The sequence below is a fragment of the Procambarus clarkii genome, chromosome 48 (assembly GCF_040958095.1).
Source record: "Procambarus clarkii isolate CNS0578487 chromosome 48, FALCON_Pclarkii_2.0, whole genome shotgun sequence".
NCBI classification, from domain to species: Eukaryota; Metazoa; Arthropoda; class Malacostraca; order Decapoda; family Cambaridae; genus Procambarus; species Procambarus clarkii.
This window is the reverse complement of record NC_091197.1, coordinates 13,497,825-13,512,384: the sequence shown is the minus strand read 5'-3', so window position 1 is coordinate 13,512,384 and position 14,560 is coordinate 13,497,825. Positions and strand designations below refer to the sequence as shown.

Below are 14,560 nucleotides of genomic sequence, written 5' to 3'. Positions count from 1 at the left end.
GGTTGTACAAACTGAAGTAAACAGGTGATAACTGTTCACCCTGTGGTTGTCCAGACTCTCTGCTTGTAAATTATTCATAGTGGTGACCTTCCTCTGTGTTTTTAATGTCGATTATACCATCTTAGATGATCTCCAGACCATCTTCCGGACCATCTCTCGTGGTCTGGACACAGCGTGACAGTTTATGTCCAGATTTAAGTGGGTGATTTGGTCCTTAGTGACCGAAGATCTCTCGGAGTCAGGGAACAGCAGTGGAACCACCAGAAAAACAGCTTTACCGAAGATTATATATATATATATATATATATATATATATATATATATATATATATATATATATATATATATATATATATATATATATATATATATATGTCGTACCTAGTAGCCAGAACGCACTTCTCAGCCTACTATGCATGGCCCAATTTGCCTAATAAGCCAAGTTTTCATGAATTAATATATTTTCTCAAATTTTTTTCTTATGAAATGATAAAGCTACCCATTTCATTATGTGTGAGGTCAATTTTTTTTTATTGGAGGTAAAATTAACTTAGATATATGACCGAACCTAACCAACCCTACCTAACCTAACCTAACCTATCTTTATAGGTTAGGTTAGGTTAGGTAGCTTAAAAAGTTAGGTTAGGTTAGGTTAGGTAGGTTAGGTAGTCGAAAAACAATTAATTCATGAAAACTTGGCTTATTAGGCAAATCGGGCCTTGCATAATAGGCTGAGAAGTGCGTTCTGGCTACTAGGTACGACATATATATATATATATATATATATATATATATATATATATATATATATATATACACCTTTCTATTGGAAATCCCATTTGAGCTTTAAATATATGATGATTGTAGGGATAATCCATCCTCACAGATGGTATACTGTATAGGGCTCTATAGGGCACAGATGGTATACTGTATAGGGCACAGATGGTATACTTTATAGGGCACAGATTGTATACTGTATAGGGCATAGATGGTATACTTTATAGGTCACAGATTGTATACTGTATAGGGCATAGATTGTATTCTGTATAGGGTACAGATCGTATTCTGTATAGGGCACAGATGGAATACTGCAGTCCTGGGAATCTTGCATAACGTAATACGTGTTCTTTGAACTATTAGGACACATCCAGACTCCCATTGCCCTCCAGCCCCCGATCTCCTAAGATCTAACAAAGGGTTTTATCTAGCGTTCAGGATAACACATAAAATACCGAAAATAGGTTTCTCCTCCTGAAGAAGCCTCGTCACTCACATGTCAACAATTCATCAGGTACGCTGCGCCGGGAGCCCAGGCAGTGACATCGAAGATGAGGATCTCCTGGGGCACCTACCTGGCCTCCAAGAAAGACATCATATATGCCATGATTGATGGCCGTGGGTCGGGTTTCCAAGGAGACAAGATCAAACATGAGGTGAGGCTCTTTTTTTCCCTGGGTAGAGTGCCTTCATGCCCGACCAGGTCCTCTTACCTATTACATTTTAATGGATTAGTCTACATATCCTCTAAATATTCGGCGTATTAGTCAAAATTTAAAGCACTGTAATATTAACTTTTATTTATTCATTGGCCTCCTTAGGTGAGATGGGTTGCTTGAGTTTATACGTACTCGATTAGGTAACTGTTATGGTCAGAGTGGTCATGGGTAGTGAAACATAATTCGTTGTGTCGGGGGAAATCTTGACGCTGTTAGGGAGTTACATATTTGAGGTCCATTTATTCACATGGCATAAATGTGTAAATTCGTGTGTTTTCTGTTTTGTGAAAATGAGCTAAAGTTCGATTAAATATCTATTGTTTTCGTAACTTTTGCTTTATAATATAAATACCAATCGCATATGCGTGTAATCCTTTGTAAATCACAATGTGTTTTGTGTATTCCCTCCCTCCCCCCTGCCTGTGTGTGGGAAGGTATACCGAGCCCTCGGGGGGAAGGAGGTGGACGACCAGGTGGCGGTGGCCAGGTACCTACGGGACAATCTACACTTCGTGGATGAACGCAGGATTGCCATCTGGGGCTGGAGCTACGGCGGCTATGTCACCACCATGGCCCTGGCTCGCGATGCTGACCAGGTCTTCAGCTGTGGCATCGCAGTTGCTCCAGTTGCTCGCTGGGAACACTATGGTAAGCAGCATGTCTTTCTTAAAACGTTGAGGCGCTAATGTGGTCCATTGTTCACCAACGCTGAACACTATCTTAGGGTCTGAACAGTTACCCAGATGCTGAATAGTTACAGATAATTCATTGTCATTTTTAACACTCATGTTCTGAACATCATTTCAAGTGTCAATATTCTTTCACTTAATAACTTTGAGAAACTGAACCTCACTAAACATTAAGGATCCTCCTAGATACGCAATATGCTCTAGATAATGAAAGGAAATTGATCCCAACACTTTGCTAACTTTACTAGAGATATGGCTTTTAAGACCAATTTTGGTTACACATAAATGTTTTATCCAGCACACTTCAGAGTATAATAATAATAATAATAATAATAATAATAATTATAATACACAGAGAGTAATGACACTAACGTGATGTGTCAATGAGAAAATCATTGGGAACACCCAATGTGGGTGTGTCAGGGAACATCCTTAAGCCCTCTGCGTAGGTTCGAACCCTCATCGCGGCTCCTACGGATTTTCTCAATAATTATAATGATAATTTTAAACAATTTACAGTAGTTATGTACAGACTTATCGTGAAATATTACTCGTATAGTGTTGGGATGGGTGATAAGTGAACCTGGCGTCTCTTTAACTACCCGACATCTCAACTAATACATCTTATTTTGTACGTTATGGTCATCAACGTACAAATTACAAAGTACTATGAGAAGTAGCGGCTCACAAATATTCACGTTTTCGATGCTAAGGCGGCGGCTGCCCACTCTTGTCCTATATCCAACATAGGCATTCCTTATTGAGCCCTTGTCATTCATTCCTCAATCACAGACCGCTGGCAGAGTCGCTGGCCTGAGGTTACAGGTCGTTACAACTGTACACTCTCAAAAGTAACGTCTTCCCTTGTAACATTTGTATCCCAAGAATATATGAACTTCTGGACTGCCTTGTACACTTTATTGAAAGATAACGTCTAGTTCTCAAGATTGTTTTTTTTCCATATTTAAACATTACCTAACATTCACAAAAAAAACATCTACAAATAGGGGGTTTTCAATCCGTACACACACACATAATCTCTCTAAATTATTCCCATTCCAAATTCTTATCCTGACCCCTTCCCAGTGCTATATAGTCGTAATGGCGTGGCGCTTTCCCCCTGATAATTCCCTTCCCTCTCTAAATTATTAAAGTATTCAAATAATATTTAATTCATGATCCAGTCTTCATAATGTAGTGTATATTATTTCACCCTAAAAAATGACTGGAACCGAAGATGTACCACTCATAAGTGTTCGTGTAACGTCAACACTGTACTGTGTGTATATTCCTCAGATTCTGTGTACACAGAGAGGTACATGGGCTCCCCTCACGTGTACCCTGGCAGCAACTACAAGGGCTACGAGGCTGCCGATGCCACCAAGGTGGCTGGCAACCTCAAGGAGAAGATGTTCCTGCTTATCCACGGCACGGCAGATGACAACGTTCATTACCAACACTCCATGATGTTGGCCAAGGCTCTTGTGGACGAGGGAGTCCTTTTCCAGCAGATGGTAGGCTACTAACCTCCAGAATTCTCAATTATATATATATATTTCAATAAATTAACAATATTTTTATCTGACATAACAAGCTGTGTATTTTTTATTGAGTTGCATTCATGATTTAACTTAAGTCTCCGGTCACCATCACCACCATCCTTTACCGCACAGACGTACGCCGACGAGAACCATGGTCTCACCGGTGTGAAGGCGCACCTCTACCGCACTATGAACAAGTTCCTCTCAGACTGCTATCGTCCTTCCATCAAGGAGCTCTATTTCCTCATCAAAAAAAAGAAAACGGAAATTGAAGAGATTGGTTACCTTTAAATACGGTGGCGTCAGAGGGGGGTAATAGAAGTTTATTAGGTCCTTAAGTCCTTAATAGAGGTTCTTAGGTCCTCAATAGAGGTTCTTAGGTCCTTAATAGAGGTTCTTAGGTCCTCAATAGAGGTTCTTAAGTCCTTAATAGAGGTTCTTAGGTCCTCAATAGAGGTTCTTAGGTCCTCAATAGAGGTTCTTAGGTCCTCAATAGAGGTTCTTAGGTCCTCAATAGAGGTTCTTAGGTCCTCAATAGAGGTTCTTAGGTTCTTAAGTTTATGCCAGGTGAACGACATGCCATGCCAGAGTGTCTTCTGCGGTGTGTGTGTGTGTGTGTTGAGATCTCTCACTACAGTGTCCTCGTCAGATACATGAGGACAGCATTGGTTGATATGATAACACGTAGAGATAGATGATAGCCAACTTTTAATATTTAAAAGTTGGAAACCTCAAAATTTATTTTAAATATGTGGAAAATGGGATTTTCAGTTCAAATAACCTCAGTTCTTTGTTGGTTGATTATTTGAGATAGGTTATCCTGGAATTGAAGTACAATTGATGAGAGAGAACGCCTCTACTATAATGCTGAACTCTTCAGAACACTGCACTGGTTGCAGATGATAATATTTGACTAGTAATTAGGCTTTCATTAACGAGTGATAATACTGAGGACTAGCCGGTAATAATTATAATCTAAAACTATTTTAATGTTTAATTTTGTACATAAATATACTGTATATATTTATATGTATAAATTTTACTGATATTGTTGAAACGTCAATAATTCCCTTTTTAAAATTACTAATAGGCGTAAGTAATTATTTTCTCATGGTCCAGCAGTAGACATTAAATCATATATTAGTTAGGTAATATTTCATTCATGTAAGAAACACCACAAAGATGGTGACGTCTACTTAAGAGTTACTTAAGAGTTTTCAATAACATTTCGGTTTCAGTCTTTACCTTCTAATATAAATAATTTTCTGATAGATATATAACCCCGGCAGGCAAAACATGATCGAGTGAAGGCTAATCAAACTTTTAAAACCCCGTAAGATCAATTTCGGATCAATATTCGATGAATCGTTAATCAACTTTGGATCAACGGTTAATGTTTGATCAACGTTGAATCAATGTTGAATAAACTTTTATAATGTGTTGGGTCAACATTTAAATCAACATCCTTTATCTAGGTTTGCCCGTGGGGAGATGTGTGGTTTCACTTATGAGCACAAAATGGGTCCATTATCACCCTTCCATAGAAACCCATTCACCAGACAAAATAAAATAGTTGGCCACTTCCATGGCTCACGCAAAACCACTTTTATTAATAAAACTTTTGTATTTTTTAGGATTTATTCCATTTGTTATAGGTAGGCTGCATCAGTTTTCTGTCCTAGATTGACAAAAATGTAGTTCTTAAAAAAACTTAACTGCAAATTCAAAATACATTAAAAGTATATACAGAGTGCATTTTCTTTTGGGGGGAAGCTTCACTTAAATTACCTTCATGTAAAAACTTTGGATTTCACTGCCTAAAGTAGGAAATTATATAACAAAAATACTTTTCCTTAACAGGATCTTCAAATGTTTGTTAAATATATAATTTCATGTATGGCATTTCCTCAAGTGATGTGGTTTTACTCTAATATAACATTGCACTCATTAACACTTCTTAAATCCACAGTGTTGATACAAATATGTTTAGAAGGTGTGGTCGAACGCACTCTGCCTCAGGAAGGGTAAAAGTTGTCACATGACTTTCGGTGAGAACTTAAAAAGAGTTGTATATGTTCATTTAAATACGCATTATGTTTGCCTTCAGGGAAATTAATTTTTTGTGTGTACTGCAAATCACTCTAGAATAGTTATCAGTTCATTTGATAGGCTTTCAGTAATTTGAGCTGTTTGTATATGAAGGATTGTATGCTGACTGGTTCTATATGCAGATCGGTTCTGTAGGCTGAATGGTTCTGTATGCTGACTGGTTCTGTATGCCGACTGGTTCTGTTTGCTGACTGGTTCCATATGCAGATCCAACCACCTAGGCTGGACGTAGAGCGACGGTCTCGCTTCGTGCAGGTCGACGTTCAATCTCGAATCGTCCAAGTGGTTGAGCACTCACACCTTTCCTCCCATCCCATCCCAAATTCTTATCCCGACCCCTTCCAAGTGCTACATAGTCGTAATAACATGGCTATTCCTGATAATACCTCCTGATGATGATACCTCCTGATAATTCCCTTCTCTATACTGATTGGTTCTGTATACTGTCAGGTCCGGCACAGTTAAATTTACATATACTCTTAAACACATTTCTGTTAGTATTGTTTATCGAATACTTGCAATATGTGTTTATTAGAGCTTAGGTAACTAATTGTCATAACTGAGAAAGAAACTGCACAGCATTTATCATTCATATGACAAAGAGATCATATACATTGTGCTATATCAATTCAAACTCGTAAGTAATCTCCATGCAAAATAGATAGATCATTAAGTGGGATTTAAGGCCGGTTACTTAATCCCCCATCATAAGTATGTTGTATAATACTACTATCATAACTTAGTTTTATTGTTTCCAGTCAATTCAGTCATTAAATTAAATATTAGACAGTTTCACCTGTGATCATTATATAGATTACAGTTTTTTTATATAATCACTAGGATTTCAGGAAGGAGTTTGAACTAGGTACAGTGGGTACATATCATTTAGACCTTGACTGCATGGTCTGAAAAAACCTTTAAGCCAGGATATCTAACCCATGTTTACCTGCCATCCTCCTTACTTTCCCCATGCCCACATACCTCCCACCCCCCCCCATGCCCTCATACCTCCCCCCCATGCCCACATACCTCCTCCCCCATGCCCACATACCTCCTCCCCCCATGCCCACATCCCACCTTCCCCATGCCCTCATACCACCTCCCCCATGTCCTTATACCACCTCACCCATGCCCATATACCTCCCCACCCATGCCCACATACCTCCCCACCCATGCCCACATACCTCCCCCCCTATGCCCACATACCTCTCCCCCCATGCCCACATACCTCCCCCCCATGCCCACATACCTCCCCCCCCACCATGCCCACATACCTCACCCCCCCCATGCCCACATATCCTTCCCCATGCCCACAATTTTCCCCCCATGCCCACATACCCCCCTATGCCCACATACCCCCACCCATGCCCACATACCCCCCCATGCCCACTCTTCACTATGCAATGTGCCATGGCTGTGGATGTCATCCACATGCACCTCAAGGCCTCTTATGTTATCCTTGTATCTCATACAAAGTTAGAGTTGGTGTATCGGTCTGAGGGAGATTCCTCGGAGCCTCCTTGAGACTTACCTAGCAAGATGATATCAAACCTTTTATTCTGATAATATTGTGTATTTTGTTATCGTGTCGAGTTATATGACCACAACACATGTTAACTGTTAAACCTTATTAAAAAGATAATAGATAACAAAACTATTAGATATAATTACATATATATATATATATATATATATATATATATATATATATATATACCTTCGCCTCCTAGAGGCCTTGCCAGAAACAAGCATATTTATACATATATAATGTGTGTGAAGTATATGATATATTTTTTGGTTTAGTGGTGTTAAATTTGAAATATAATATACATTCCTCAGTGTCAGATGTACTATTGATTTGATTTTCTGTTTTTTCGTATGAATTATTTTTTTTAACTATGTAAAAATGTCCTTGATTAAACAATTGCATCATTTTTTTAAGAGCTAAAAATTTGTATGCATGCCTTAAGTAGTGATTAAGAAGTGCCAACTGTGGAGTAGGCACGTCTTGTTCCTTATAATTGTTCAGGTTGTTCATTGAGGAAGTGCATGACTGGGCCACCCAGCTCACAGATTTCTCATAAGAGGGCTCTTAAGAGCTGCTCGTAATAGATCATGTGACCTGGGTGGCTGCATGGTGAGCCCAGTGATGATCATGCAACAACAACAACATCATCATTTATCACCATCATCATCATCACTTTATGAGTAAAGGACCAACTATGATCAATACATTCACGTGAACAAGTCTACATATCAGTGCATGAACATGTGTATATATATAGCCCTTTCTTCTTCTTCTTCTTCTTCTTCTTCTTCTTCTTCTTCTTCTTCTTCTTCTTCTTCTTCCTCTTCTTCTTCTTCTTCTTCTTCTTCTTCTTCTTCTTCTTCTTCTTCTTCTTCTTCCCCTTCTTTCTCCTCTTCATCTTCAACCTCTTCTGCTTCTTCTTTCACCTCTTTCTCTTTTTTTCCGCCTCTTCCTCCTCTTTCTCTTCTTCTACTTCCACTTCTTCATTTTCTTACTTATCTTCCTTTTCTGCGTTTTTCTTCTCCCGAGGACTGCACCCTCTGACTCTAATTTATTTGTAAAATATTTATCATTTAAAATTTCTTCGACAATCATATCATTAGTATGACAGCTGTAACATTATAGGATTATCGGAAGTACACATTACTCGGTATATATAAAACGCTGAATTAATGATTATATATATATATATATATATATATATATATATATATATATATATATATATATATATATATATATATATATATATATATATATATATATATATATATATATATATATATATATATATATATATATATTCTTCGCCTCCTAGAGGCCATGCCAGAAACAACCATATATTCACCAGGACCAAAACAGAAAGAGAAAACCAAATGACAATTACATAAAAATTCATTAAAACGTAATTTAATAATTAGAAACAACCGCTTGCTCTATGGTGTCTAAAATAATGTGAATTATACACCTAATTATACACCAATAGTGGTGTATAAACTATTGTAAAAATGCATAAGGCAAAGATATACATAATTTCTGAATATAGGACCGAGACTTCGTATTTAACTAGAAGATTACCTGGCGGAGATCGGAGCCCACTATTACATTACCTTCACCTGGGCACTAGGAGACTAGAACCGCCGACCCCGTCCCCACGAGCGTGAGGCCAAGGCTCAATCAAACACATTACGGGACAGGTTTAAATAGGAAAGATTCCAGCCTTAAAACTTTGCTATTTAAGGTTGCCTCATAGTATGGTTGGTAGAGCTTGGGCCTATATACAGTATATATAATGTATATTATGTATACAATATATTTATATGTATTGTGTCTTTATAACAGAGAATGTCTGTTCGAGATTCGAGGACCAGATGCTTGGAGCTAGCCTCGTTAAACTTTGCAGGGTGATGGGTTGTTGTTTGGGGATGGTCATGGCCGGGTCGGGGGTCGACCCACTTGTATGAATTGTTGTTGTTGTTTACGATTCGCTACTTGGAACAAAAAGTTCCAAGTAGCACGGGCTATGGTGAGCCCGTAGTGGACTATTGTATGAAATAGTAATTTATACTAATTTCTAAACTCGCTAAATACTTGACTGCATGCTCAGATTAAATAATCAAACATATTGTTCTTTCTGTAATGATTAAGATTAAATGTTGATTTATGTTACGTAGTTTAATTATTAATAATGAGTGTAGTGAAGATGGTTATAGTGATGAAGGGAATATGGTGAAGAATAGAGACAGCAGTGAAGGGTAGGGAAGGTGGTGAAGGAAAAGGAAGGAGGTAAATGGAAGGTAAGGTACTGAATGGAAGGGAAGGTGGTGAAGGGTAAGGGGAAAAGCGCCATGCCATTACGACTATATAGCACTTGGAAGGGATCAGGCTAAGGAATTGGGATGGGATGGGGGGGGGGGAAGAATGATACCCAACCACTTGGACGGTCGGGGATTGAACACCGACCTGCATGAAGTGAGACCGTCCAGTCCCAGTGGTTGGGAAGAAAGATGTTGAAGAGAGAGATGGAGGAATGTAGTAATAATGATGGTTGTAGAGGGGGGTGGGGTTACCCTGCACTGCACAGGATGTGAAGATAGTCAGAGTGATAATACAGGGGGGGGGGGTAGTGAAGGTGGTTACAATCATGCGGATGGTCGTGTGTAGAGTAGATGGTCACAATTTTGACCATACAGCCAAACATAGGGTGGTCGGGCGGAGCCTCAAGTCCCCCTTTGCTAATGGCAGGTTACACCTTATTTCCAGTCTCACACAAAAAAAAATCCATCATTAAGATTCATCTAGCAGATTAAATGTTAGGATGGAAGGGTCCCTTGGTTATTACACTAAGGGTCCCCCCTGGTTACTACATCAAGGGTCCCCCTGTACTAACCATTGACTCTCCTGTTTGACAGGAATTTGAGCAGTGTGAGAAAAGTTCCTCGTGCCCCTGTTCAAAGATGTTCACGCTGTCACGACATGCTTAGTACAAAAATTATTAAGGGATTTCAGGATATTATTTTTGCATATATTCAAAACTGTGAACTATGTTACTCAGATATTAGGAATCAAATAAACACATGTGCAGTTTTTTAATACATTTTTGATCGCGTTTCTCGTGGGTTTAGTTTGCTAGGTTTTCAGTCTGGATATTGTCCTATACTGGGAAGTGTTATCACTTTTTATCCTATTCACCAGTTTTTGCTCATTTTTATATTATTTAATGTTAAAGTTTATGTTATGTTTGTTCAGATTTTTTATATACATATATGTCTTCTGTGCTCACCTTTGTCTTCAAAATGAATCCACAATGACCAACCTTCAAGATTTGTGGAACTGATTTAAGTTACATTTTTAATCTGTGTTCATGTCTTCATCCTATTCCTTGGAATATCAAATGTCAAATACTTATTTTAATGTGATCAAAAAGTACCATATATTTAATTTCTCAGAGAGCAAGCTTCAGGTAAATGCCTACCTTAGCAACGTATATGCTGCTGGTATACCAGTCATTCTCAAAGCTTATCCAGGTGAGGTTGTGACCTAGTTACAGCCTACTTTGGGTGAGGTTGTGACCTAGTTACAGCCTACTTTGGGTGAGGTTGTGACCTAGTTACAGCCTACTTTGGGTGAGGTTGTGACCTAGTTACAGTCTACTTTGGGTGAGGTTGTGACCTAGTTACAGCCTACTTTGGGTGAGGTTGTGACCTAGTTACAGCATACTTTGGCTGAGGTTGTGACCTAGTAACAGTCTACTTTGGGTGTGACGACTACAGACATGAATTTTTTAATATTTAAATGTTTAGCTAAGAATTCAAGAAGAGTTTAATGTTAAAAAGTTTCAATATTTATGCATATGTAATTCAGTATTTTTATGCACCAAAAATTGGCATTGTGATTAGCTATATTGTATTCTGTATAATTGCTAATTATTAGTAGCGTGATTGTATTTGTGAGAATATTTGTATGCTGTTTAATAGTTATAATTTTTGTAAAAATATTAATAGGTGCGCTTACTTAACATATTCCTTTTTTCGTAAATGTATAAAAATAACTTTTATTTAATATAAGTTTATTGTGTTCCATATGTGGCAATCATTTTGAAAATTACTTCACAAATTTCAGTAGTTGTCCTAATCAGTGTTAAGTATAAATGTAAAATACTTCTCGCCCATCTGCTATACATTCGAATACTCTTGACTGTAAACTAAAGGGATTCTGGAACCATTTGTCATGCTTTCGTTCTATATAATGATAATTCTTGGTTGAAATGCATAACACTGTGTGTGTGTTCGTATCATCATATCAAATTATTAGATTTGATTAGATTTTTGGAGCCATCACTTCGAGCAGTAGAAGAAATGTAGCTACTGACCATCATGACGTCTTGTAGTTCAACTCGTTTTGCTACGATATATGAAGCTACATGTTCAAGACATAATTAACTTATCATGTTTTGATTAGTCAATGCTTCAAACATTAGTCAGTAATGCTTTAACACCCAATGAGGTGTTGTTGAAGTATTTTTGACGACTTGGATATCGGTCAGCATATATCCTATCTCCTTCTCGTACGACTTGAGAATGGTCCAGGACAGACAGAAACGTGGTCGTCCCTTCATTTTCTAGTGTGTGGATTGGTCAACATACTTCAGCCACGTTATTGTGACTGATCGCCTGCCCCTCTCGCACTGTCGTCGTGAAGGAACTCTTGGGTCTCATCAGTGCTCTGTACCAAGATTGTGCTTTATAATTATACTAGGTTGTAGCGCTTTTTCAAAATATACGTTTTCGCCAAAGGAACCCCCGTGGTCTTGTGACAGTGCAGGGGTTTGGAAACTTTGTAAATACATCCAGATGGTGAATTTATGGACAAAATAAAGGCCTAAAAGTTTAATCCAATTGATCGTATAGAAATTAACAATTGAAAGCATATTGTTGAATTTAATGGCCTTTATTTCATATTACCCGTGATGTAATTTTCATTATAATTCAGATTTTCAGTTTTGTAACATTGACCTGTTCTTATCGTGTTCTTGAATGCACATATATGTAGGCTCATACCAGGTTCCTGAAAGACGTACGGACATGGTACAGATTATCAACACTGAATTATACATACCTTGTATTATTTGAAACTCGTTGAATGTATTGTTGATCTTGTTGAATATTACTTATATACAGCAGTTGAATTTTGTCGTTGGCGATGTATTTTTGGTCATATTTAACAGTCATCATCATTTAAGGTTGGGCAGTTGTTGAGCCCCGTCCAGTTATGTTAATCTCCTGTGATCCAGTTCACCATTTATTCAAAGTAACAACTTAAAGAGACACTTTTATATATATATATATATATATATATATATATATATATATATATATATATATATATATATATAAATAAGACAATACGTAAACAGGTTGCCAGTCCTGTTTTCTATTATATAACTAAATTGAACATAGATAGTAAGTCATTCATCGTCTCAAGAATTGGTCTATTTTATCGGTTCTCTTTGGCATTGTGTTACATTCTAAGAGTTTAAATGTCTGTGGGGTCAAAGAGAATTATAGACTAAATTATATATTTAATAATAATTCATTCACACCTGACAATATTATTAAGATTTTCTTGGATATGTTTCTTACCATTTTGTAAAATGTTTCGGGTGTTGATGTGGTGTAAATAATTTAGCTTGCAGTCCGTCTCATGACTGCTCATGCTGAGGATGACCACATAGCCACTCATGTTGGGGATGGCCACATGACCACTCATGTTGGGGATGGCCACATGACCACTCATGCTGGGGATGAACACATGTCCACACACCCAAGAGATAACTAAACTCAGATGCCGGGAAAGCCAACAACATTCACTAAAGTACAGAGAAACTAACACACTATGTCTGCTGAGTGCTATATATACTAGGCTGAGGTCCCCCATGGATATAACAATCTTAATTCACCTACCTGGAGAGGTAGACCTACCAAGATCTCTCCCTAAGAAAGCAATTGTCTTAACTGTATTGAAGCCTCGGTAACAATAATGATTACTACCTCTTTGTTATTACTCATATCAGTTAACACTTGGAAGTGGACAGTGTCTTCTATGTCCTCTATATCTTAAAACGGTGAGTGAGTGAGTGAGAGGTAAATGGATCATTACCCGAAAATCATATTTCTCTGTTACTGGATTTTGGTTTGGTATTGGGCATAAGGTATTGGGCCTCTGGAGGATTATTAAGGTCACCATAATACCTTACTGACCAACCAGCAAGTATACTTTATTCCTAAACAGAGTCCAGTACTAAATTAAACTCTTAGTGTTTATACACTGAAAAGAGAGCGATGCATCTTTGAGTATATTCCTGTATTATTGGACGTTTATGCTGGTCTGTTGATTATAATTTGTTTCACATGTCAAAAGTATTTGGGAATCTCAGTACAGTTGTTCAAAACTATATTTATTGTAATGATTTGGTTTGACATTTCATAATTTTTCTTTTACACTCGTTAGTGATGCCAATTGGTGGCTCTTAAAATTATAAGTTACTTATTGATGCCAAATTGAAAGAAAATTTGTCTTTTTTCTGTTTCCATCCATTATTGTTTTCTCTCTGATTTTTGTCTGTAATATATTGAGTAGTGTTTAGCATTGTTACTCTTCTATAAGACCATACATGAAATGAGGATAATGTTAGATTACCAAATTGTAAATGGAGCGTAGTAGTTTTTACAACTGTGAAATTTGTGTTGGTCTGAGGCTTGGATCCATCCTTCAGCGAACGTCTGATAATTACAATTAAGAAACCTCACACCAATAACTCTTCCCTTAACTTAATCACTTAATGCTCAAAATGTCACGCCAATGTTCCTTTTGTTTACTCATAGTTTATCCTCCTGTTCTTATTTCCCTTGTTCCATGGAGCCACTTGTTGTTCTCTTGGCCATATTGGTCTTTACCGCCCAGTTTCATTCTTGTTACTTCCCTGGGCTTGAAATCTTTGTAAATATTTTGTATATACTATTACTCACGACTGTAATCTTTTTAATAAATTTCAAAGGTGCTTGCTTGTGTTTTGTCCTGTTTGTTTTGAATGAAATGTTACACTATGACTAATGAGATGTTACTTTTCAGTCATTACGTCGAGAGAATATTTAATCCCAGAACTGCGCCAACTTTCATACCAGCAACCGTTGAGGC

The 14,560-nt window shown here is 37.5% G+C and overlaps 1 protein-coding gene across 4 annotated transcripts in view; it reads left to right on the top strand.

Moving 5' to 3' along the window:
• Dpp10 (Dipeptidyl peptidase 10) overlaps window positions 1–14,423 on the top strand; it is a gene marked incomplete at its 5' end in the record, with an annotated part of 33,509 nt that extends 19,086 nt beyond the window's left edge. For all 4 annotated transcript variants that reach the window (XM_069302628.1, XM_069302626.1, XM_069302627.1 and 1 more), the window contains 4 exon segments: window positions 1,292–1,433; window positions 1,931–2,144; window positions 3,482–3,699; window positions 3,859–14,423. In XM_069302628.1, the coding sequence (XP_069158729.1) occupies window positions 1,292–1,433; window positions 1,931–2,144; window positions 3,482–3,699; window positions 3,859–4,017 (733 nt within the window).
• Window positions 14,424–14,560: the final 137 nt, after the last annotated feature.